The sequence below is a fragment of the Notolepis coatsorum genome (genome assembly GCF_963971535.1).
Source record: "Notolepis coatsorum genome assembly, chromosome: 7".
In the NCBI taxonomy this organism is placed as follows: domain Eukaryota; kingdom Metazoa; phylum Chordata; class Actinopteri; order Aulopiformes; family Paralepididae; genus Notolepis; species Notolepis coatsorum.
Window position 1 is genome coordinate 117,195,200 of NC_140171.1, and position 24,185 is coordinate 117,219,384.

The 24,185-nt window shown below is 45.5% G+C and overlaps 1 protein-coding gene and 1 pseudogene across 2 annotated transcripts; one reads left to right on the top strand and one right to left on the bottom strand.

Annotated features, from left to right (window-relative positions):
• Nucleotides 1-8,445: 8,445 nt before the first annotated feature.
• On the bottom strand, nucleotides 8,446-10,458 carry LOC311231732 (kinesin-like protein KIF3A; the record flags this gene model as incomplete). The annotated part of the gene is made up of 1 exon (XM_084318356.1): nucleotides 8,446-10,458. The coding sequence occupies one exon, from the start codon at nucleotides 10,456-10,458 to the stop codon at nucleotides 8,446-8,448; it is 2,013 nt and encodes a 670-aa protein (XP_084174482.1).
• Nucleotides 10,459-12,971: 2,513 nt separating this feature from the next.
• LOC311231733 (spermatogenesis-associated protein 17-like) lies at nucleotides 12,972-16,411 on the top strand (annotated as a pseudogene). Its single transcript has 4 exons — nucleotides 12,972-13,031; nucleotides 14,290-14,385; nucleotides 14,617-14,725; nucleotides 15,611-16,411. The product of its transcript is annotated as a spermatogenesis-associated protein 17-like (transcript).
• Nucleotides 16,412-24,185: the final 7,774 nt, after the last annotated feature.

Sequence of the window (24,185 nt, forward strand, 5' to 3'; positions counted from 1 at the left end):
ACGATGAGGACGTCCAGACTGTTGAATCGTACAAATACCTGGGAACTGTGTTTGATTGTAAACTGAAGTTCAACCTAAATACAGAGTCTATTGTTAAAAAAGGTCAGCAGAGGATCTACCTGCTGAGAAAGCTGAACTCTTTTAATGTTAGTGCGAAGATCCTGAGCACTTTTTATAGTTCTTTCATTGAAAGCCTCCTAACTTTTTCTTTTATCTGCTGGTTCAGTGGCCTGTCCATTAAAGATAGGAACAGCCTACAGTATATTGTGAAAGTGTGCTCCAAAATAATTGGAGTAAAACAGAGAGACCTATGTTCTCTCTGGACGGACCAGGTGGTCAAGAAGGGGACGAGCATCACAAATCAACCCCTCCATGCTCTGTCTCAGCGGTTTTCACTGTTGCCTTCTGGCCGCCGTTATGACGTCCCACCAAGTAGGACCAACCGCTACGCCAAATCTTTTGTCCCCTCGGCTATCAGACTTTTAAACACAGACAGTAGTCATTTTAAGTAGCCTTTTGCAATTGGTTGTCTGTTTTTACTTTTTCTTTTATTGCTGGATTGTATCACATGGAGTGTTTCTCTTTTTATTTGCCGTGCTGTCGTTGAGATGTTTTGTTGTTTGTTTGTCTTTGTTGCTTGTTGGTGAAGCTGCAAATATGAATTGCCCCACGCGGGACCAATAAAGTTGTCTGAATCTGAATCTGAATAATCTATTATTGTATGGATTCAAACAGTTCTCAAGTGGGGGGTTTGCTCCTACAGTTACCCAACTGTCTTCAAGACTCCTTGAATGTGTCACAAACAGTTTAGCATAAGGGGGCTTTTATGACTTGCCCCTGTGTCTCCAACTGTCTTCCAGTTTGGTTTCTTTTGTTCTAGTGTTTGACCACTAGAGAGAGAGAAAGAAAGAAAGAAAGAAAGAAAGAAAGAAAGAAAGAAAGAAAGAAAGAAAGAAAGAAAGAAAGAAAGAAAGAAAGAAAGAAAGAAAGAAAGAAAGAAAGAAAGAAAGAAAGAAAGAAAGAAAGAAAGAAAGAAAGAAAGAGATATAGACAGAGAGACATTTATAATAATTATTATTATAATTATTATTATTAAATAGAATAATTGTACAAGAAATTCCTTCTGTAATGTACTGATTTCTTTTTATTTCTCTGTGTGTGTGTGTGTGTGTGTGTGTGTGTGTGTGTGTGTGTGTGTGTGTGTGTGTGTGTGTGTGTGTGTGTGTGTGTGTGTGTGTGTGTGTGTGTGTGTGTGTGTGTGTGTGTGTGTGTGTGTGTGTGTGTGTGTGTGTGTGTGTGTGTGTAGGTATGCATTTGGTTACACACACACTAAGTATTCTCAGAGGTCATTGTGGGTATCACTAAAAAAATGAAAAAAAACACAACTGGAATAGAATATCACACAATTTTATTAAAAAAACATAGAGAATAATAATCAACAAGAAACATCAACTGTATCAATTGTATGAATGAATGAATGAATGAATGAATTACCTTTATTTATATAGCACCCTTCACAGCACGAATGCACAGGGTGCTTTACACTACAGGTTAATATAAAAACACAATAAAAACAAAATCAGAAATAAATGACAATAGACAAACAGCAGTTAAAAACAGTGAAACCAGATAGAAAAAGTAGAATAAAAGAATTTGGATAAAATCATGAGTCACTAATTAAAACAACACTATAGAACAGTGAGGACAAGAAAAAGGCGCCTATGTGTGATCAAAAGCCTGCCTGAACAAATGTGTTTTTAGTTGTTTTTTAAAAGAGATCTCAGAGGGGGCAGTTCGCAGGTCCAGGGGGAGAGCGTTCCAGAGCCTTGGTGCTGTCACCTCGAAGGCTCGATCACCCCTTGTTTTTAGCCTGGTCCTGGGGATCACTAGGAGGTGCTGATCGGCAGATCTGAGTGAGCGGGTGTTGGTGTAGGGATGGATGAGTTCCGTGATGTAGACAGGGGCCTGACCGTGAAGTGCTCTGAAAGTGAAAGTGAGGACTTTGAAGTGAATTCTATAGTGTACCGGGAGCCAGTGCAGGGATACCAAAATGGGAGTGATGTGACATGATTTTTTTGACCTTGTGAGTAGCCTGGCTGCAGCATTTTGGACCATTTGTAGTTTATCTGTGGATGATTTGGTGAGACAGGTGAAAAGTGAGTTGCAGTAGTCAAGCCTAGAGGAAATAAAAGCATGCACGGATAGTTCTAGTTCAGAGTGAGATATGATGGTGCGCAGTTTTGCAATGTTTCTGAGGTGAAAGAAGCAGGTGCGTGTGAGTGTTTTGACATGTTTGTCTAGGTTCATGGCCTGGTCAAAGACAACACCCAGGTTTCTCAGGTGGGGACGTATGTTGTCTTTAAGGGACCCCAAGTGAGTGGCCACTCTAGCTGCAGTCTTTTCAGCTGCTACGATCAGCACCTCCGTTTTATTTGCATTTAACTGGAGGAAGTTACTCCCCATCCAGCTCTCAATGCCTAGCAGGCACTCCTGGAGAAGGCTGAGTTTCTCCAGGTTGTCTTGTTTAAAAGAGCAGAGTAGTTGTATGTCGTCTGCGTAGCAGTGATATTTAATGCCGGTGAATTTATTGATGAGGAGGCCTAGGGGAAGCATATAAATGGCAAAGAGGAGTGGTCCTAGCACCGATCCCTGTGGTACCCCACATGAGAGAGGGGTGGGGTCAGATTTAAAAGGACCCACAGCCACCGAGAACGTTCTCTCCCTCAGATAAGAGGCGAACCAGTTTAGAGCACTCCCAGAGATGCCCACCTACTCCCTGAGCCTGTCCAAAAGGATGTTGTGGTTGACCGTGTCAAACGCTGCGCTCAGGTCTAACAGGACCAGAACAGAGCATTCACAAGAGTCAGCAGACATCAAGAGATCATTGGATACTCTGAGAAGGGCAGATTCAGTGGAGTGGAGTTTGCGGAAGCCAGATTGGAATTTGTCACAGATGTTATTCTGTGACATGTGGGTGGTGAGCTGGTTGGCTACAACCTTTTCTAACACCTTTGATGCAAAGGGCAGCTTGGAGATGGGTCTGAAATTATTATGGATGGTGGGGTCTAGGTTGGGCTTTTTTAGGAGTGGCTGTACGACTGCCTCCTTAAAATAGATTGGGACAGAACCAGAGGCTAGGGATGCGTTAATGATAGTGACTAGACTGGGGCCAACAGAGCAGAAAACTTCCTTAAACATGGATGTAGGAAGGATGTCTAGGGGGCTCGAGGAGGTCTTCATGGAGGTGAGTAAGATGGTGAGATCATCCAGAGAGACAGGTGAGAAATCGCTCAGGGATGCTTGAGTGGTGGGATGGAGGGGAAGGGGGGATAGAGAAGGAGTGATGTTTGCCATTATGTTTGCAACCTTGGTGACAAAAAATTGAAGAAAGCGGTTACAGTCCTCATTTGACAGCACTGGTGTAGGGGGGGGGGGGGGGGGCTGACAAGTGTGTTAATGGTTTTAAATAATACTCTGGGATTGTGCTTGTTGGATGAGATTAAATTACTGAAATAGGTAGCCCTGGCGGACTTTACCGAGTTATTAAACTCAGCCCTCAGCTCTTTGAGGTATAGCCGATGAACTTCTAACTGAGAGGTTTTCCAGCGTCTCTCTACTCTGCGACAGTTACGCCTGAGCTCACAGATGTTGTTGTCAAGCCAGGGGGAGGGGTTCACAGGACGAACGCTGCGTGTTGCTAGGGGCGCTACGTCATCTAAAATGGCCGCGCAGTGTGTGTTGAATTTGTCAACCAGACAATCAACGTCATCAACAGAGGACACCAAAACATTTCTATCATAGCTAGCAAGGAAGCTATCTATAGCTGCGCTATTGATAATACGAGAGCTTTTTACACACTTCAATGGAACAAAGTCATTATCGAACGCTAGGCTAAACAAAATACAGCTGTGATCGGACACCAATAACTCCTCTGTGCTAACATTGCTGACTTTTAACCCGATCGTGAACACAAGGTCTAACGTGTTGCCTTTGCAATGCGTCGGACCGGAGATGTGTTGGGTGAAATGAAACGAGTCCGTAACATTTAAAAAGTCAGTGGCAAAGTTATCAGAGCTCTTGTTTACATGGATATTAAAGTCTCCAATCAGCAAGACCCTGTCCAAGCGAATAATGGACGCTAGAAAGTCACCAAAATCAGCGAGGAACGAGCTATTTTTCCCAGGGGGTCGGTAGATCAGTACACAGTGAAAGGGGTTTGTGTGCCCAATTTTATTCACAAGTACCTCGAAAGATGAATAAGTTCCAGAACTCACCCTCCGTGAGGAGAAACAGTCCCGGTGGACAACAGCCAGTCCACCCCCTCGGCCGGAGGACCTCGGGGCGCAGGAATAAGCGCAGTTCTGTGGGCACAGTTCATTGAGGTGGACAAAATCATCTGTTTTTTGCCAGGTTTCCGAAATTAGCATGTAGTCCAAGTCCTTTGAGACGAAGAGGACGTTCAAAAAGAACGATTTGTTGGCTATGGATCTAGCGTTTATTAATCCAAAGCTTATGAGGTCCGATCCAGTTCTGCCGAACGTAGAGGCTCGGGGTAGCGGCCGCAGGCAACCGGGCCGGGTTTCAGAACGCTGACACACAGACACCGGGGCCATACTCGTAAGCCGCCGCCGGTGGATCACATGAGTGGGGCCGATAGCTGCGACGGGGACGCAGGGAGGATGGCCCGGAGGCAGGACAGACCCACGCCAGAGACCCAGGTTGTGGAAAAGGCACAGCGACTGGGCAGAGATGCATGTTCATTGTATTGTACAATGAACAACCCTATATATCACTTTTGGATTACAATAATAATACAAGGTACCTCATATGATATTTGGCAGAGAGCGACCACACCCACACACAGCAGACACATCTGAACAGATTAAAATTAGAAGTTGACTGGTCTTGTACTCATTTACCTCACTAAATACAGCAATGTGTAACTGTAGATTTCAAATGGCTGTGCAAATAGTGTATAGTGCTGTCTGTATAGAGAGAGAGAGAGAGAGAGAGAGTGTGGCTGTGGCCTGGTGGAGATTCATGCACTAGGGCAGGGGTGGCCAACCCGCGGCTCGCGAGCCGCATGCGGCTCTTTGCCCGTCAATGTGCGGCTCTTCCATCCATAATTTTTTTTTTCTTTTTTTTTTTTTTTTTTTTTTTTTTTTTTACTTTTTTTTTTTTTTTTTTTTTTTTATGTCACTCATTCCATAAGGACGTAGAATAAACATTTAAATTTTTTTTTAAATGGTCCATTTGCATGTTCTTGGTATCTGAATCTAGGGACATATATGGATCAGTGTCAGAAATAGTGTGTCTGTTACTAGGCTTGAGTAAATTGTAATGAACCAAAGGAGAATATCAATTCTATTTAAAAAAAAAATTATCTTTGACTGTAAATAACACCATGCTAAAATTTACCAGACCTGAAAAATCTAAGCAAATGAATAAAGGGAAGATGATTAAACAGAAGGTTTTGTAGATACAGTACTGAATTCTGCCATCTTTTTTATAATGTAAATTTCTCCACCATTCTTCATCATATTGCCAACACCGTTTTTTGCAAGACGTTCACAGAAAGGTAGAGAAACTAACTGCGTTCTGTTTTATGGCAATAACGTTCAGGTTTGTGGGAGATAATCCCAAAAAATAAGAGAAATTAAAAAGTAAATCCAGAAGTCAGATGATTGACAGGGGCTGGTGTGAGCTGGGTAGGGTAGTTTTTCGAAATTTGAAAGCCCTGAGTCTCTTCCTTCAAAAGACTACACTCACTTTTGGCTGTGCCACTTCCTCCTGTCAATATGCGCCGGTTTCCCACTCAATGCCCTGAGATTTCTATAATCTTATATTTCACTAATAACAGTTAAAATAATTGGTAAACAAACATAATGCTGAAAATATACACTTTTACTGTATATCTCGGGCTTAAGAGGTTAACCCTGTGAGGCCCAAATTAAAAAGAAATTAGCAACTTCAGAGGCCAGAGGGTGGGACATATAAACACATTTACTATCAAATAGCATTGTGAGGCTGAACAACAGGACCAATTGACTATACATGTGCTTAAAGGGGAACTATCTTATAAATGGCTTTTTTCAGTGTTTACCATTGTTTCTTAGCTATGTGGATGGACTTATATTAATAGGATATATGTCTCTAATTCTCATATTGGCGAATTCTTCCAATTCTCCTCTCACAATATTCACCCTCACTGAACTGAGTCATCTGAAAATGTGCATATCTGTGATGTCAGAGATTTCTCAGCTGCATAATAATGTGGCAGTTGATGTGGCAGTTGGCACCAGGCCACACAGTGGTTGGAGCCCAGCCTCAAACGGCTTAAGATCTTGAGGTAGACAAATGCGGTTTTTAGTACTTGATTAGAAATACAAAACAATGCATTTTTTTTTTAAAACCTAGGTGTTCCATAGACTCACAGGAATTGTGTAAAAGTGCCCAAATAGTGAAAGAAATAGTAAAATAGTTCCCCTTTAACATTTTTTAAATAAACATAATTTTTTTAAATGGCTAAAAGTGATTTTGTAATTTTGCAACCGTGGGTCTCACAGGGTACTTTTAACCCTGTGAGGCCCAAATAAAAAAGACATTAGCAACTTCAGAGGCCAGAGGGTGAGACCTATAAACACATGAAGGGTGCCGTGACTGAAAAAAAAGGTTGAGAAACGCTGGTATATGGTGTGGCTCTTTGTGGTACCACAGTAATTTTTTTGTGGCTCTTAGTCTCTGACTGGTTGGCCACCCCTGCACTAGGGCAATTCCTAAATAACATGATCATAACCAAACCAATTTCAAATGTATCATCAAGTACAAAATAGATTTGATCGTAATATTTATGAGAATGCATGTTTTTTCACACTACAGGAGGAGACACAATGATGTAAAAATAAATGTTTCGATTAACCTAATTGCATGATTTTTCTAACCTCACCTTTGGTCATGAAGGGCTGTTGTATCAATATGTGAATCAATTTACTTTGTGTCTTTCCATTGGCAGGTGAAGCATGCTGTTATAATGCCCCTTTATGGGACAGTATGTACAGCAACAATTAGGGGCTGAATGGGACTAAGTATTCACAGAGAGAAAGAAAAGAAAGCATCTGCATACCTAATCATGGGCCATTGGCTCTGGTATTTCACTATAAGTGATAGATTTGCAATTGAAAATCACACACACACACACACACACACACACACACACACACACACACACACACACACACACACACACACACACACACACACACACACACACACACACACACACACACACACACACACACACACACACACACACACACACACACACACACACACACACACACACACACACGCATACCCCCACAACCCCCACCCTCTCTATCACTTTATCACTAATTTGCGACATAATACTACCCCGGTCAGGCTCTGTGAGTTCTATACACACCCTCCTTACCGGAGAACGATAGGGGGGCCTCCTTCCGATTTGGTGATCTCGTCATGTCTACTCATACAACTTACACGTCTAACCTTTTAACACACACACACACACACACACACACACACACACACACACACACACACACACACACACACACACACACACACACACACACACACACACACACACACACACACACACACACACACACACACACACACACACACACACACACACACACAACAAACACACACACACACACACACACACACACACACACACACACACACACACACACACACACACACGTATTAGGCACCCCCCCACATCCTTATCTTCACACTCATACCTACACACTGGGATGATAGACACGACACGCCTGTAGGGGGGTCCCAGACGCTCCCCCTCCACACACACACACACACACCCATAACAGGCACGAACCATTCTTTTTATTTTATGTTTTTATTACTGTGAACACCAGGGGGCGCCCTACTTCAAAGAAACATCTGGGCTTCAGACAGCCTGGAAATGGGGGCGTGGCTTATTTATTGAAGTTGAACAGGGTGTGGCTTATTTAGCAGACATGAAGGAAAGGGCGGGGCTTATGGGTCTTAAATCAATCAAACTTTCCATATATGGTCATGACAGAAGAGGGATTTGACTTCTCTCTCTCTCATGGACATTATGTTTTCCACAAAAAAATCATTAATCATAATTTCCTTGATGACACAAATAAATAAACAATATTAATAAAGTTTTAGAGAAACATTTTGAGTTTATTAAATATAAAATTAAGTCAATGGTCCATATAAATCAATGTGGACGCATTGCGGTAATGAGAATTTAAGCACAAAATGTACTAAAATATTAAAATAATTAATTGTTATGAGTAAACAACTCATTGTACAAGAAAGAGCACATTTTTATCTTTAATATTATGTTTTGTTTACTTGAATAAATGCTAACCTTTATTTAGAAAAGATCACGGCCATGGTAAATCATTGATTTCATGAGAATGCATGCTGCCTCATGCTCTCCTCAGTGTAGGCCAAGTACACATGGGACAAGTCCACCTCGAACGGATCTTTCTCTTTCTTGTCTGGTACAGGGGTCTGTTTTCTCATATTGTTGCCAGTGTATGCTACACATTTCAGTTGCCAGTCTCCAATGTCTTCATTCCAGTGCACGTAATTCTCTATCATCTCCTGATACTCCTGCGGGATGAAGTTGTCTATGATGAGCATCTGGAGCCGGAGCTCTCGGCTCAGCTGGAATATGTTGTCCAGGAGGCTCTCGATTTCCCGATGGTGCTCCTGCTGCAGGTCGGCCATTTCTGATTTGGCAGCCATCAGCATGGTCCATACTTTCTTCAGTTTCTTGGTCTTTCCCTGAGCCTCTTCCTGAAGACTGGTGTATTTCTCCTCGATGTCCAGACGCTCTTGCTCTTTTTCCTCTAGTTCTCTGCGCAGCTGCTCCGCCCTCCTGCACCGCTCCTCCAGCTCGCTGTTGGACTCCTGCAGGAGCTTCTCCTGCTCCTCCGCCTTGGCCAGCAGGTTCACACCTCCCACAATCACTTTCTTCTCCAGGGCTGACAACTTCTCCAACAGCAGGTGATGCTCCTGCTGGGCCTTGAGCAGGTCCTTCTCCCTCTTCTCCAGCTCGGCCCTGGCCTTGTTCCTCTCCTCCTCCTCCATGTCCAGCTTGGCCTCCAGCTCCTTCCTCTCCTCCTCGATCTTCGCCTGCATCTCCATCATCTTGTCGGGGGAAACCTTCTTCTTCCCTCTTCTCTTCTTACGTCCCTCGTCTGCCTCTCCTCCATCATCGTCACCTCCTTCATCCATCTCCTCCGAGCCACTGCCCTCCGAGCTGGAGATCTCCTCTCCTTCCTCCAGCTTCTTCTTGAGCTCCTCAATCTCTTTTTGGAACTGGCGCAGCAGGGCGTCCTTGGGGTCCTCGTTGATCCTGGCCTTGTTCTTGATGTTCTTGGCCCGGTTTGCGTAGCGCAGGGTGCTGATGGTCTCATCATAGTTGTAGTCTGCAGGCCCTATGTTAGCACACATCATAGTCTTGGAGTTGCCTCCTAGTGAGTCCTGCAGTAGGCGGGTCAGCTTGGAGTTGCGGTAGGGCACGTGCGTGCTCTTTCCGTCCACCAGGGCGGAGATGACATTTCCCAGGGTGGAGAGAGACAGGTTGATCTTCGTGGCTTCCTTCAAACGCTGCCCCGTGGCTCCGGTCTTCCCCTGTCTCTCAGAGCCTGCGAGATCGACCAGATGCAGTTTACCCATCCGCACATGCTGGTTTCCGTCCACACCTTTCCCACTGCACTCGATGGTGATGGTGAAGATGGCGTGGGAGCGAGAGCTGTGCTCGTTCATGTTGGTGGCGCCCACCGAGCGGTTCTTGTGCCCCAGCATCATCCTCCTGTCCATGTCATCAGCGTTGTTCACCACATAATCAGAAAGATCCTTGATGTATATGCCCACGTCTGGTCTTTCTTTCACCTCTAGCCTCTGCATTTGGTCCTTGCCCAGCAAATCACGCACTTCCTCATTGTAGATCTCCAGGTATGACACACGCACTAAAAACCTGGTGTCACCCTCCGCCTTGGCAATGTGACCGAAGACGTGAGCAAAGGAGTTGGGGATTATCCCTCTGAGTTCTGGCACGGCCCTGACACCCTCCATGGTGAAGGTCTTCCCGGTGCCAGTCTGCCCGTACGCAAAGATCGTGCCATTGTAACCCTGTAATACCGAGTTAATGATGGGGCGGGCTGTCAGGTTGTAGACATCCAGCTGTTTACTCTCTGGTCCAAAGACGGTGTCAAAAGTGAAGGTCTTGGGCGGCTCGTGGAGGGTCTCTAGTTTGTTGACAGTTATGGTCCCTCGGATCTCGTCAACACTGACGGCCAGTTTGTGGCCCATCATTTTCTCTTTCTGGTTGAGGGGCCGGCATCTCACCACCACTTTGACATTGTCCATGACCTCGGGCTTCTCCGGTTTATCAAGCTTATTACTCGGCATCTTAAAATGGCAGGAGGATGTCTACGGTATGTGTGTCACAGTAACGAAAGTGTTAAGAGCTTTGATGGCTGGTTTTATCTGATCAAGATCATTTAAATACCAGCGCAGTGTCCATATCATCACTGGCCCACATCTGATACAAACATCAAGTTCTTCTTCTTCTTGTGAATTTCCGGCAGTCTAGACGCCCTTCGGCATATTGCTGCCTTAATGAGATTGTCTTCTTCTTCTTCTTGTGAATTTCCGGCAGTCTAGACACCTTTCGGCGTATTGCTGCCTAACTACAATCTAGTTTACACTCTTCTTCTTCTCATCTTCAAACTACATTACTATCGTCTCTGTCTCCTTCTTCACTGCTCCTCTTGTCTGTCTCTTTCTTCTCTGCTCCTCTTGTCATAGTTCTTCTTCTTCTTTAGAATTTCCGGCAGTGTAGACGTATCGTGGCGCCTCTTTCCTGCGTATATATATCACAAATGTTCTAGAATGTTCCACCATGACATCATACAACATTCTAGGACATCAGGACGTTTGTGATGTCATAATAGAACACTCTAGAACATGTGTGATGTTACAGTATGATGTCATAATAGAACATTCTAGAACATTTGTGGTCTGTGGGCCATGTGTGGGGACACAACAGCCTCCTCCTCTGTTCCACTCTGGCTGAACCTGATTGATTGAAATAGATTGAAAACTTTATTAACAGATTGCAGAATGGGTACAATACAGTACGGCTCAATACACACAATTGTTAACACTTTCTCCGCCAAGGACCCCTTAAACTCGTCATTGCTCGCCATGCTCATTCTGCCAATGACGCTGTGGTATAATATAATGTCCTCATGTAAATATACTCCCCTCCCCTGTGTCCCCCTTACCTGTGCCCCCCCCCCTCTCTGTGGAATACATTCCCCTCCCCTTTCTCCCCAAACCTGTACCCCCCCCCCCCATTTGACCTATCAAATGGGACCACACACCCCCCCTTGTTGAACTATATAGGGCTCCTCCCGACCACAATCAGGGTCTTTTACCTGGGTGATTTCAGCTGATCACCTGGGGGAAGCCCTCAGCCATTCTCTCTATGTATTCTATCTGTTTGGGCCCCTGCTAGATACAGATGAAGACATAGGGTTTTTCCCAACACAGAGTAATCTGTTACTTCTCCAGTTACTATAATGACTAGAAGGGGAGGAGAGTTCATCCTTGCTGAATTGTGTGTTGATTGGCTGGTGGAATGACGTGACTGTATTTTTAGACCAATAATAAGATGTCTTGATATGATGCAGAACCTGGATATATAAGGCCCGGCTCGCTCGCTCCGGGTCAGATTTTTGATTTTTGATTTTTTGAGATCTTGTTTTAGCCCCAGGCAATGTTGAGCGGTGTATGGAACATAGCCTGGGCATTTTTGAGTAAACCTCCCTAGGAAGAATACTCTTTAGATTTTGAAGAGCTATGCTAAGCTCTAAGCTAACTCTTTTAAATGATAGCGACCAAGAGAGTTTTTTCTTTGTATGCTTGAGAGAGATGTTTTGTTTTATACTTATTTTTACTGGATTGGACATTTCCAAGACAGAATCTTTGTAACATACTTTTTCTAATTAAACCAACTTTGTTAAAATACTATTACCAATTTGTGGACTGCTTTCATTGAGCTGCTTTATCACAATGTGTCACGACGCTGGCCGTGCCCTGCTCTCATCTGAGGTAACACGGTATAGCTATATTCTGAAAGCCATGCAGATTAAATCAATTGCTGGTTACTGCTTTTAGCTAAAGTTATATAAAGGATATAATATATATATATATATATATATATATATATATATATATATATATATATATCACTATTTGTTGTTTGCAAGTGCCGGTATCTCTGTGTTCGACGGGCTCCATTGGATTTGTGGGAAACTGAGAGTCGGGCCACTGCAGGGCCTGACGATCAGGCCACAGATTGATGGACCTGTCGAACTGATAGGAGGTTATGGGGCTTGCAAATGATTATTAATGTTATTACGCTAATATTACACTATTAGCAGTAGTAATACTTATTAAAAGAGTAGTAATATCATCAGGCTTACAAATGATTAGCATTACAGGCTTTTCCTAAAATGATGATAATGGTGATGATAATGATAATGATAATATAATTATTATTATTATAGGCAAGGAGTTCTCCCAGAGATACATTCGGTTTATTACAAACAAAGAAGAGGTTAACAACTCTTCTACGCTTATATTTCATATCAACTGGATATAACTAACTAGTGACTATGAAGTATGCGCGATTAGGAATAGTAATTGACCCAAGAACTTGGCAAGTTTAGCACCTCGCTGGGGGATATCGGGCGGCCACAGGGTTCTATCTCGAGTAGGTGATTGAGATAGATAAGAGACACCCGTAGGCTTTCAACATATATTATAAAACATTTTCTTTATTACTGCAATAAAATGATAGGAATGAGGTGAACAGATATAGACTGTAGCATTTCTTGTGCTGCCTTGTTGTAGGGATGGCGAGAGTGGAGGAGATGGACGACAACCTTCACGCGGTCTCCTCTGTGAGTAGCAAGGTCAGGGTGTAAGACCTGCTTGTGAAACTAATGTCACCAAAGAATCATCGAGCTGACAGACCAAGGTACAAGCTAAGGCCAAGACCAAGGCAGAGAACATCCTCTTTCAGATGGGCAGACACCCCCACCGTCAAAAACCAAGGCCTGTCGGTGCTCCAACTCAATGTCGAGGGCCTTACCATCGCCAAGCTCGAAGTCATCAGACATCTTGCCGATGCCAACAACTTAGTACCCATCGGGATATCAGAGCAATGCAGATCACGCGCAGCACGAGAGAGGCCAGCCTCCCCGAAACAGGCGGAGGCCACAAGGAAACAACGGACAACTCCCACCCGTCGCCCGCCAACCACCGCACCAAAATCCCCACCCCCCAACCCAACGGGCCAGGAGACCCCCCCCTCCTGACCAAGGACCCCCGAACCAGCCGAGGCCAAAGCCGCCGCCCTCGACCGGGCCTTCACCCTAGACATAATCCTGGGCTCCTCCAACCCAATGATCTCTGTAAACCTCCTGCATGGGATAAACCATACACTGAATGCAACTCTTGTGGATGACCAGAATACACTAAGTGGTCCCCAGGACGCGTCTATGCTTTAAGCAAGTGGCTTGTCCTTCCGCGTTCCCGTTTTGCGCTCTGATTGGCCACGCACGTTTCTGGTCATGTGACATGTGCGCCAATCGTGGGACGGCAAGTTCTGCGCCTATTTCCGGGTCTAACAGCCTGCAAACTACCTAACGCCTAGTTTATCACTGTTTAAGCTTAGGCGACTCTTTCGAAGTTGGTTAAGGTTAGAGTTTGGAATCAGGCCAGGCATTCTATCACCATGCTCTAAGACAAACTCTAACCTTAACCAACTTCGAAAGAGCGCCTAAGCTTAACCGTCCAAAAACTTGCCGTCCCACGATTGGCGCACATGTCACATGACCAGAAACGTGCGTGGCCAATCAGAACGCAAAATGGGAACGCGGAAGGACAAGCCACTTGCTTAAAGTATAGAAGCCCCCAGGTCACACTATCTGCCAGGCGGAAGAGAGAAATGGTGACTATCATGGTGGTCATAATCACTCCTGGGCTCCATCACATGAAAGTGTTCCCACTTGCAAATGTTTTTTTGTTATGATTGTTCTGTTTGACTGAGCTAGATACCGTGATTTGTTTGGCGGAATATGGAGAATACATGTTAAAAAATAAACGTTTTCATTCATTCATCTCGTATGTCCCCAAGGCAAGGAAGAATGTCCTCGTCTTGTCTACTAGCACAGGGAGGCAGCGGTCTCCAACCAGGGTCACCTCAAGCCAGAGGTGATCCTGGACTACAACCGCTGCAAGGGGACAGTGGACACTCTGGACAAGGTATTTATTATTTCTTTCTTTATTATTTTATAGTGCATGCCTGGTTGTTGTGCTTTATTTATTTATTCTGTGCATTTATGCGATGGGCGACCCACAGGAACACACACACGCAGTGAGTCGCTGACGAAATGTTCACTGCACTTCCATATGATGTGATTTTTTTTGTATTGGTCTACAAAATGAAATTAATCATTTTATTTGGTTTCTCTCTTTTCTTTTCTTTTGTTTCAGTTGGTAGACACATACAGCTGCCGGAGGGGGACGAAGGCGCTGGCCGATGGCCTTATTCGCCAATATAATAGACGTCTCTGCCTACAATGCCCTGGTCCTCTGGTTGAAGGTACAGTACTGTTTATCTGTATGTCATAAATGCCATGATGCATTGAAAATGGGCGACCCTGATGTAAACAAGACGAAAGTCTTTCTCTGGTCTGCATCCCCTTAACAATTGTGTGTATTGAGCCGTACTGTATTGTACCCATTCTGCAATCTGTTAATAAAATTTTCAATCAATTTCAATCAATCAGGTTGAGCCAGAGTGGAACAGAGGCAAGACGTTTCGGAGGAGGCTGTTGTGTCCCCACACATGGCCCACAGACATCAAAAACCGGGATGATGCGACCCTCTCTGCGTGCCCTCCTGTCTCCCTGTCTCCGGCGGTCTCGTAGTGGTGACCGGAGTGCTGGACGTCCCGCGATGATTTCGGGGAGGTTGCGACCCTCTCTGCGCCGCCCCCTATCTCCCTGTCTCCGGCTGTCTCGGAGCGATGACCGGAGTGTTGAACGTCCCGTGATTAAGACGGGGAGGATGCGACCCTCTTTGTGCTGCCCCTGTGCCTCAAATAGATTCACTATCAGCTCTATCTTTAATCTTTCAAAATATTCAGTTGCTATCGCTATCAGCTCTATCTTACATTTTTCAAAATGTTCAGTTGCTATTGCATGCACTCATCTGTGTTTCACTACACACATGAGTGCATGCTTACCAACTGTCAGTCTGCAACACTACTATCACCGACATCTAAGAAGGGAGATCCCCCCTTGAATGGCCCTTCTAAGGTTTCTCTCCTCCACACTGCCTGTGGTGCATTTTTCCCTATTGTTAGGTTTTAGTGAGTTTTTCCTTACCTTCGCGTGGGGTATGTCTGGGAGTGTTTGCATTCATTCATTTATTTGCATTTATTTTAAATTTGTGAAATTAAGGAGCGACATTGAACTGGTTAAAGAACAATATTTCCACCTAAACAGGCTAGCTGATGAGAGCAGACAGAGAGAGAACCACGCGGCAACCTACATTCAGAGTTAGTTCAGGAGCTGCAAGGTGCGAGCCTACCTCAGCCATCTGCACAAGAAGGCAATCATTATCCAGAAGATATGGCGTGGCAAGGGCACGCCACGGACGAATGCTGGAGGCGGCATATTTTATCACGAAGATGAATTTCTACGAGGCGATGGTGCTCAGGATCCAGAGGAGGTTGAAAGGTTTCTATGTCAGGAGGTACGTCCATAACTACTACGCATGCAAGAGATATCTGGAAGGACTGGCTGTCAACAATGAAATAGTCAGGATGCAGCTGGATGAAGCAGAGGAGCAACAGAGCAAAGAGAGGGAACGCGCAGAGCAGGAGAGGCGAGAGATGGACAAGATCTCCCAGGCCCACAGACTACACTACCTCCTGAGTACACATCAGTGTCCTGGGGTCTTCAACTCTGCCTTCAGGTCTGGCCCTCATGAAATGGAGCTGCTAATGAAACGGACTAAGCCCCAGCTCTGTGCCAAGCCTCTCCCCAGGGATGGTGATCGTCTCCTGGGTAGGCCCAGCCTCGCCCCTCCTGTCCCTGGAGCTTCCGGACCCACCCAGATCAGCACTGGAGTCTGTTGCTTGTCCAGACCCCTGCCTCCCATACACGGCAAGAAACCCCAGGGTCCATTCAGGGAACTGGAGGATGTCCGGGAGCAACGATGCCGCTCCCTCGAACTGACTGCGCCTCCAGACCCCCTACGCACACCGAAAGGAGGCGCATGAAGAGCTAAGCCGGCAGGAGGTCACCGGACATCCCACGAGACACTGTTCCTGCTGTTCTCCAGGGCCCATCAGAGTCACAGGAAGTATGAGCATCTTATCCACGGAGAGACTTCCTTCTCGCCGCTGGCCTATGGCACCAAGCACTTCAGGGAGGAGGACACGCCCACACTCAGAGAGAAGTAGCCATTCAAGACTTACTTAACCTGCTGTCAGGTCTTTGATACGTTTGGTCGTCTCTACTCCAAGGCTGGCAACATCGTCTGGGCCTCCGGCAGACAAGACGAGCCAGGAAGGAAGGTTTCCTCCTAGGTATCATTATGTCTGTGTGGAGTCCATGGACGTGAAAGATAAGATTCAATATCACGTCAACAACTCTAATCTACAACTAATCAAATGGTGTCATTTCATGTATCTTTGTTATACGCAAGCATTCAATAAAAGGATAACTTGATTTACAATGTTGTTCATGGTGGTGATCTGACGGTGCAAGTTTCGTAAACCTAAGATTAACGTTAGTTTGTTTGGAATATAACGTCGGTAATCTTGAATTAATTGATTATTCATTGATATGTCTTAGACCGCTATGCCCTTGGATCGCATCTCAACTGGATAATTGTTCCCTACCGCTAGCTAACATTTGTGAATCCTGTTAAAGCTGGCGTGAACACACTACTGTGGGGACCGAAGTTTGCTCATCGATGGTGTCGTAAATCATACTAAAGTTATCTCACATAGGGTTTCACAAAGGTGATGAGTTGGTTAGAAGTGGACCGGTGTTAGATTCTGATCGATCGGCCAGTATCACGTCTTCTTGTGTTATCATCTCTCCATCCAATCCCTCTGCGTTGTGTAATTTTAGTGATCCTGACGTCTCATATACTGGCTGTACAATCCTTATCTCTCCCCGTTAGTGCAATCCGCCACCATAATAATTCTCCACCTTCGTAAGAATTCGACACTTTGACAACGTACTACCTTACAAGGAAAAGCGTTGTTTATTTTCATACACAGAAGCCTCAGCTCAGATGTTAACAGATTGTATTGTCCTTGAAAAGTCTATTCTAATGATCTCTCCTTTAACCCCGCTCGGGGATCCTCGCGGCCTGGTGGGTATTCCAGAAGCCTGTCGTGGTGGTCGTGCCACGTCAGTCCTCCCCTCCTCTCCCCGCGAGGGGAGGGGGAGGGGGAATCGCTTCCAAGTCTCTGATGGTTCCTCTCTCCTCCCCCCCCCCCCCCTCTCCGTGATGAGAGGAGGGAGTCTCTTCTGTGTGATCTCAGTCCTAGTCAGATTGTAGTCTGCCCTTAGTCACTCTTGGTCTGGCTTACACCCGGAAGGAACTTGCTTTTCTATATTCTCGCCATAGCAACGACGGCCCACCGCTCTTCTGGTTGTCAGGTGCCGCTGCCATGACAACCGCGTTTAACCTTTACACACATCAAAACGTTTCATTACTGTCAAAACCTCCATCGCTCTGCTCCTGCGTCTCCTGCCACTGTATCAGCTTGTTGTGTCCTAGATCGGAATGTAAACATTCTGCCCTGCTCAGTGTGGTGCTCACACTAATACCCTGCTCGCTCTGAACCACTGTCTCCTGCTCATTTCGACCTCTCTGACCTGGCACCTTTAGATGCTACCATCTCCCCCCAATCTATACATCACATACATTGAAAAACACCCCAAAACACCAGTTTTCTTTCATTCCCCCCTTTGATTCTTAATCAACCTTCAGAATCAACAGACTACTTGGTTTTTCAATTAATTATACCCAAAAATAGACTCATAACAATTAGGGCCCCTCTGTCTGCTGTTTGCCTTATTGTTTTCCATTACACGCATCACACCTAAACCAGAAAGGATAAACAACGGTCAGGGAGGAGAGAGAGAGAGAGACAGAGAAAGACACAGATTTGCAACTTTTCAGACAACACTCCTAAACCCTTTGGCCCCCCTTACTTAGGTACACCACACGTTAAATCAGGGCGCTCCCTTCCCTCTTACAGTACACCCCCCATCTTGGGCCGGACCCGTCTTCTAGGGCAAGGGCCCCTTCAGCGACGGCTCCTTTTCTGAGCTGGTCCCCGTTCCAGGGCGCGGTCCCCTAGGCAAAAATGTCTCCCCTGGTCTGCTACTGCTCAGTGTCTCTGGCTGTCCTCTCCACATCTGCTCTCCCACCGCCGCCGTCTCTTCTCTCTCGTCGTGGATGATCTGTGTACCAGGCTGCGGTGCCTGGCCCCTGCTGCTTCCTCCTCCTCCAGTCTGTCTTCTGGTCTTCTCCACCGCGGTCGGTCATTTCCAGACCCTGAAAGCAGAAACACAACACCAGCAGGTTTCTGTACACTCGACCCTTGTGTTTTCTATTAGTCTACGACCTTCTCCACACCTATTATCTGTCCTACAGGGCGGTTCCCTGTTTGTCGTCTTCCGTCGTGACACCAGCAGCTAACCGATTCCCACTTCCGTCGCCCTATCTCTTCATCCCACGATTGGCCCCCAGCATGCGCCAGTTCTGTCTGGTGACTGTGTCTTCTGAAAACTTGGCTATTTATTAGGTGTGAGAAGGTGCAACTGGGAATTAAACTCCCTCTTATTTCATACTTAAACCTATTTAATTAAACTGCACCTCATCTTTCTGTGCCGTCCTTATCTAATCCATTATATAATTAAACTCTATTTAATTAACCTGTATATCAATATTATTATTATAATAATCCACCCTCTCCCTGCTCCAGTAGATTCTAACTTGAATCACTCCCCCACCCCGCCACTAGGTGGAGGTAGAGACCTATGGAATCACTCTGTCATCTTCCTGATAAACTCCCCTTCACTACCCCCCCCTCCACTAGAGGGTAGTAGAGACCTATCTTCAAATATTTGCTTGCATTATCCCCCCCCCCCCCCCCCCCCTAGATGGCGGCCAAACTCAGTCTAGAGTATTTTAGCTGACTCTCTGGTTCTTATCTGTTGGCCTCCTCGTGGCTCTGTGCGGCCATCTTTCTCTCTGGTTTTGTTGTCATTCCATCTATAGATAAGACACTAAAGCTCCGCTCCGTCATCCTATCTACCTAACAAGGGGACGCTTCTCCCGGACGAAACTCTTGCCTGATCGGACATAATACACACTTTAAGGTAAATCTCCCATCGGCTTTCCTCCCGTCATAACAACTTCCGGCCGTCTTGAAACCACAGCGACCAGTTCAAGGTGGGCCGTCTCAGGCGACCGCCTTGTCATAACAATCCCGCCATAACAATTTTCCGACTGATTTCAGCCGTCCCCCCCCTCTCCTCATCTCGCTGCCTCTCTCCCAAAACCAAAACCGTGCAGCCTGCCTCTCTTCTACTCTCGCTCATACAATTCTGCACAGTGGCTTCTGTGCTCTAAGCACTGTTTTCTTTGTCTAAAGATAAGACCCTCAGGTTTCAAAACAAAAACCGTGCCGCTCTGCTGCTCTCCCAAAACACACTTATTCTCAGTTTGTCTTCCTCATATTATTACAGCTGGCTTCTCTGTCGCTACTTCTGTTTACGGATGCACTATCTGTTCTTTATTTGGCTTTAAAGATCAAACAACCGTGGGTGCAAAGTAAACTCACATCTTTCTCCCACAGCGCTGGTTCGCGCCTCATGACCGCTCGACTCGACGCCTCTCTGCCAGGGCTGGCCGGCCTTGCTTCGATCATGATTCTCCTCTGTCACCCGATTATTGAAAAAGTATTTTTCCTCTGTTCTTATCTTCCTGCAAATCCGGCTCACAGCAACAACTGTTAGATTCTGATCAATCAGCCAGTATCACGTCTTCGTCTGTTTGGCTTGTGTTATCTTCGTCTCTCCATCCACTGACCGTCTGCGTTGTGTTTTAACTCTCCGATGTCTTCACCCTGGCTGATACAATCCTTATCATTCCCCGTTAGTGCAATTCGCAACCATAATAATTCACCACATTTGTAAGAATTCGACACCTTGACAGCATACCTTTCTTGAAAGAGCGTTGTTTATTAAATAAACAGAAGCCTCAGCCCAGATGTTATCAGATTGTATTTTCATTACTATCGTCTCTGCTGTTATTCAGTCCAATGGTGGTTCAGGCCTCGTTAGCCAAAACCCTCCTCGTGTTAGCCGAAGCTAAAGATGATGTGGCATCCTTCCCCCCCCCCTCTCTGTGATGACAGGAGGGAGTCTCTGATGGTTTCTTCTCTTCTGTGTGATCTCAGTCCTAGTCAGATTGTAGTCTCAGTCTGCCCTTACCCGGAACCACTGTTCGACTTATATGATCTCCGTCATAGCAACGACGGCCTCACCCCTCCCCTGGTTGTCATGTGACACACGCTGTTATGACAACTGCTAATAATCTTTCACACACATTGAAAACGCAGTTTCTCATGATGTCAAACCTCTCCCCCTCGCTCCTGTGTCTCCTGCCGCTGTATCAGCTTGTTGATGTTCTTGGAATGCAATACATTCTGCTGGCTTCCCCTGCAGTCTGCTGCTGCAACCCCCCTCTGCCCAGTTTGACTAGAGATAGACACACACATGCAAACCCTGATGCAAACCCTGATGATAATACTATATATCAGTTTATAAACCAAATACACATAGAAAAAACCCTGTTTTCTCTCATGGTGGTTAGCTGATAAGCAGAATAGCACCTTATCAGCTAAGGTTAGCAGCTGTGTTTAGAAAGGGCCACCTAAAATGGAGGACATGAGATAGTTCCCATGCCAGGACATGCAAGCCATAAAACACTAGAGTGTGACTTGACCAGGGACTCTGGGAACTGTCCCCCAGCAGGGGTCACAGGGATAAATAGCCTCCAGCTGTCTTAAACTGACCGATCGTAATGAAGGAGGGGGTCAGGAAACAACTATAAACAAAGCCCTCATGAAGCATGAAGATTTACGATCCGGTTTGCCCCCAAGTGGGTTACCAGGTGCTCAAATGTATCAAGGCTTCAAATTAAGCCCTGCCCTATAGAAACCTATAGAGCAATTCGATTAAATGAAATAACTAGCTGAGATGAGTACCAAACTAATTCAGAACTGAGATATTTGTGTTCTGTTTATTAATCTGAGTAACTAGATATTAAAACTGGCTCAAAACGACCAAGGATAACCGTAAAACAATAAGAATGCATTTAATTGGTAAATATCAGATGTTAAGAGTTAGACAACTTGCAAATGTTGTGTTTCATTGAGACTAGAAGTTGTCCTATACTGTGGAAATAAGTTCATTCAAAGTACAATGTGGTAAAATGACTTATAACACTGTTTTCAGCCAAGACGACCATTAATATTTTCAAGAAAAGTGTCCATATGCTTGTGTTCAAATATCATGACTGGATTTGCTAATTATAAATGTAAAAATAATGAATCCAATAGGCTAAATTGTATAATCTTAGTTCTCTTAAAGAACAGAAAAAGGAGGTGAGCGTTTTGACCAGCTGGCTTTCAGATTGATTTGATAGGCTGACACCTCCCAGTTCAGCGTCATCCGACGAGGAGCTTGGGGGTGTGGTTTAGAACTTAAAGGAAACAGCACAGAGACACAGGAGACACACAAGGAGACAGACCAGACGACCAGATGAAGATTTCCTACCATCGACGATGAAGATTTCCTATTTCGTGTCAAGCTTATCTGATTGAACGTTTTTAGACATCTATACCTAGTTTTAATTCAACTACTTGTGAAACACTAGTTACTATTGCTTATTAGACGACTCAAACAGAGACCTTGTTATAGTGGCTTGGTTTGTTTCGGTAGAATAGTGTGAGTTTTCCAGGAGAAATCATTAAACTCCTGGCATTGATGCACTACGAAGCAGTTTGTCCGCCGTCTTGTTATTCGCACGCCTACACCTGCAATCTGGGACCAGAGGTTTCAACTCACAACATGCAGAGTAGGGAGATAGGTCCAGAGAGAACCTCCACTACGATCCAGCCTCAATTATATATACCTATTAAGCCAAATGATTCCTCCCAACTACAAAACCTTGAGGCCTGCTTGCTTGCCGTCAAAAAGTGGATGTCGCAAAACGTTCTACTCCTTAATGCAGATAAAACTGAGATGTTAATAGTTGGCCCCCCAAACCACAGAGGCCTGTTTCAGGACATCTCCCTCAACTTTGATACTTGTCATGTATCCCAGAGCTCCACCATAAAAAGTCATTTTTTATTCCTCCCTCTCATTTAATGCACATATAAAAAATGTCACCAAAATTGCTTCGTAATATCGCAAGAATTCGCCCCATTTTAACTTTTTTGTCTCATCACGTTTGGACTACTGTAATGCACTTTTTTCAGGCCTACCTAATTCAAGCATCAAAAATCTTCAACCCAGTTTTGTCCGCCCTACACTGGCTTCCTATTCAAGCCCGATCTGACTTTAAAGTGCTACTCCTCACCTAGAAAATGTTTAATGGGCTTGCACCGCTCTATCTATCCGATCTCATCTCCCGATACTCGCCCGCTCGTGCTCTGCACTCACAAAATGCGGGGCTTCTATCGATTCCTAGGGTTAAAAATAAATCCGCCGGCCACAGAGCCTTTGTCTACCGCGCTCCCTACCTGTGGAACAAATTACCTGCCGTCATCAGGGGCGCCCGCTCTGTCCAAGCTTTTAAATCCCTGCTTAAGACCCATCTTTTCTCTCTCCTTCAACCTACCCTGATCTCACCTGGTCGGGGACTGACCTTTAGATTGTCTAGTTTAGTTAGGATGTCTATTTTCCCCCATGTTTGCTTTTTTGCAGCACCACAAACATGGGAACTCTCTAACTCCTCCCCCACCCCTCTCCTCCCCCCTTCCCCCCCCCCGCATTCCCCCCCCCTTCCTCCCCCATCTCTCTGAGTGCCTGTCTCCTAGTGCTGACTAAGGTGATGGATGCCTCGGGGTCTTGGCCAAGATTGCAGTGACTGCTCTACATGCACCACCGAGGCCATGGATCAGCTACTTACCGTTGTCTGTCCGTGGTCTTGTCAACTGGTCTGTCAACGCGGTTTCATTGCTGGGTTAAGTACTTCTATTCTATTCACATAATATGCTTACTTCATATATCTACTCTATTCACATATATGCTTACCACTTGTATCTATTGCTATGTCCACCCACTACAATCACGCGAGCTGTCTAACGCCTGTCCCGTCTCCCTGTGAGTTGCTGTCCTGGAGTGCTGACCGAAGTGTCGGACGTCCCGTGATGAAGGCCGGGAGGATGCGACCCTCTCTGCGTGCCCTCCTGTCTCCCTGTCTCCGGCGGTCTCGTAGTGGTGACCGGAGTGCTGGACGTCCCGCGATGATGTCAGGGAGGTTGCGACCCTCTCTACGCCGTCCCCTATCTCCCTGTCTCCGGCTGTCTCGGAGCAATGACCGGAGTGTTGAATGTCCCGTGATTAAGACGGGGAGGACGCGACCCTCTTTGCGCTGCTCCTGTGCCTCAAATAGATTCGCTAACAGCTCTATCTTTAATCTTTCAAAATGTTCAGTTGCTATCGCTATCAGCTCTATCTTTAATCTTTCAAAATGTTCAGTTGCTATTGCATGCACTCATCTGTGTTTCACTACACACTTGAGTGCATGCTTACCAACTGTTAGTCTGCAACACTACTATCACCGACATCTAAGAAGGGAGATCCCCCCTTGAATGGCCCTTCTAAGGTTTCTCTCCTCCACACTGCCTGTGGAGCATTTTTCCCTATTGTTAGGTTTTAGTGAGTTTTTCCTTACCTTCGCGTGGGGTATGTCTGGGAGTGCTTGCATTCTTTCATTTATTTGCATTTATTTTA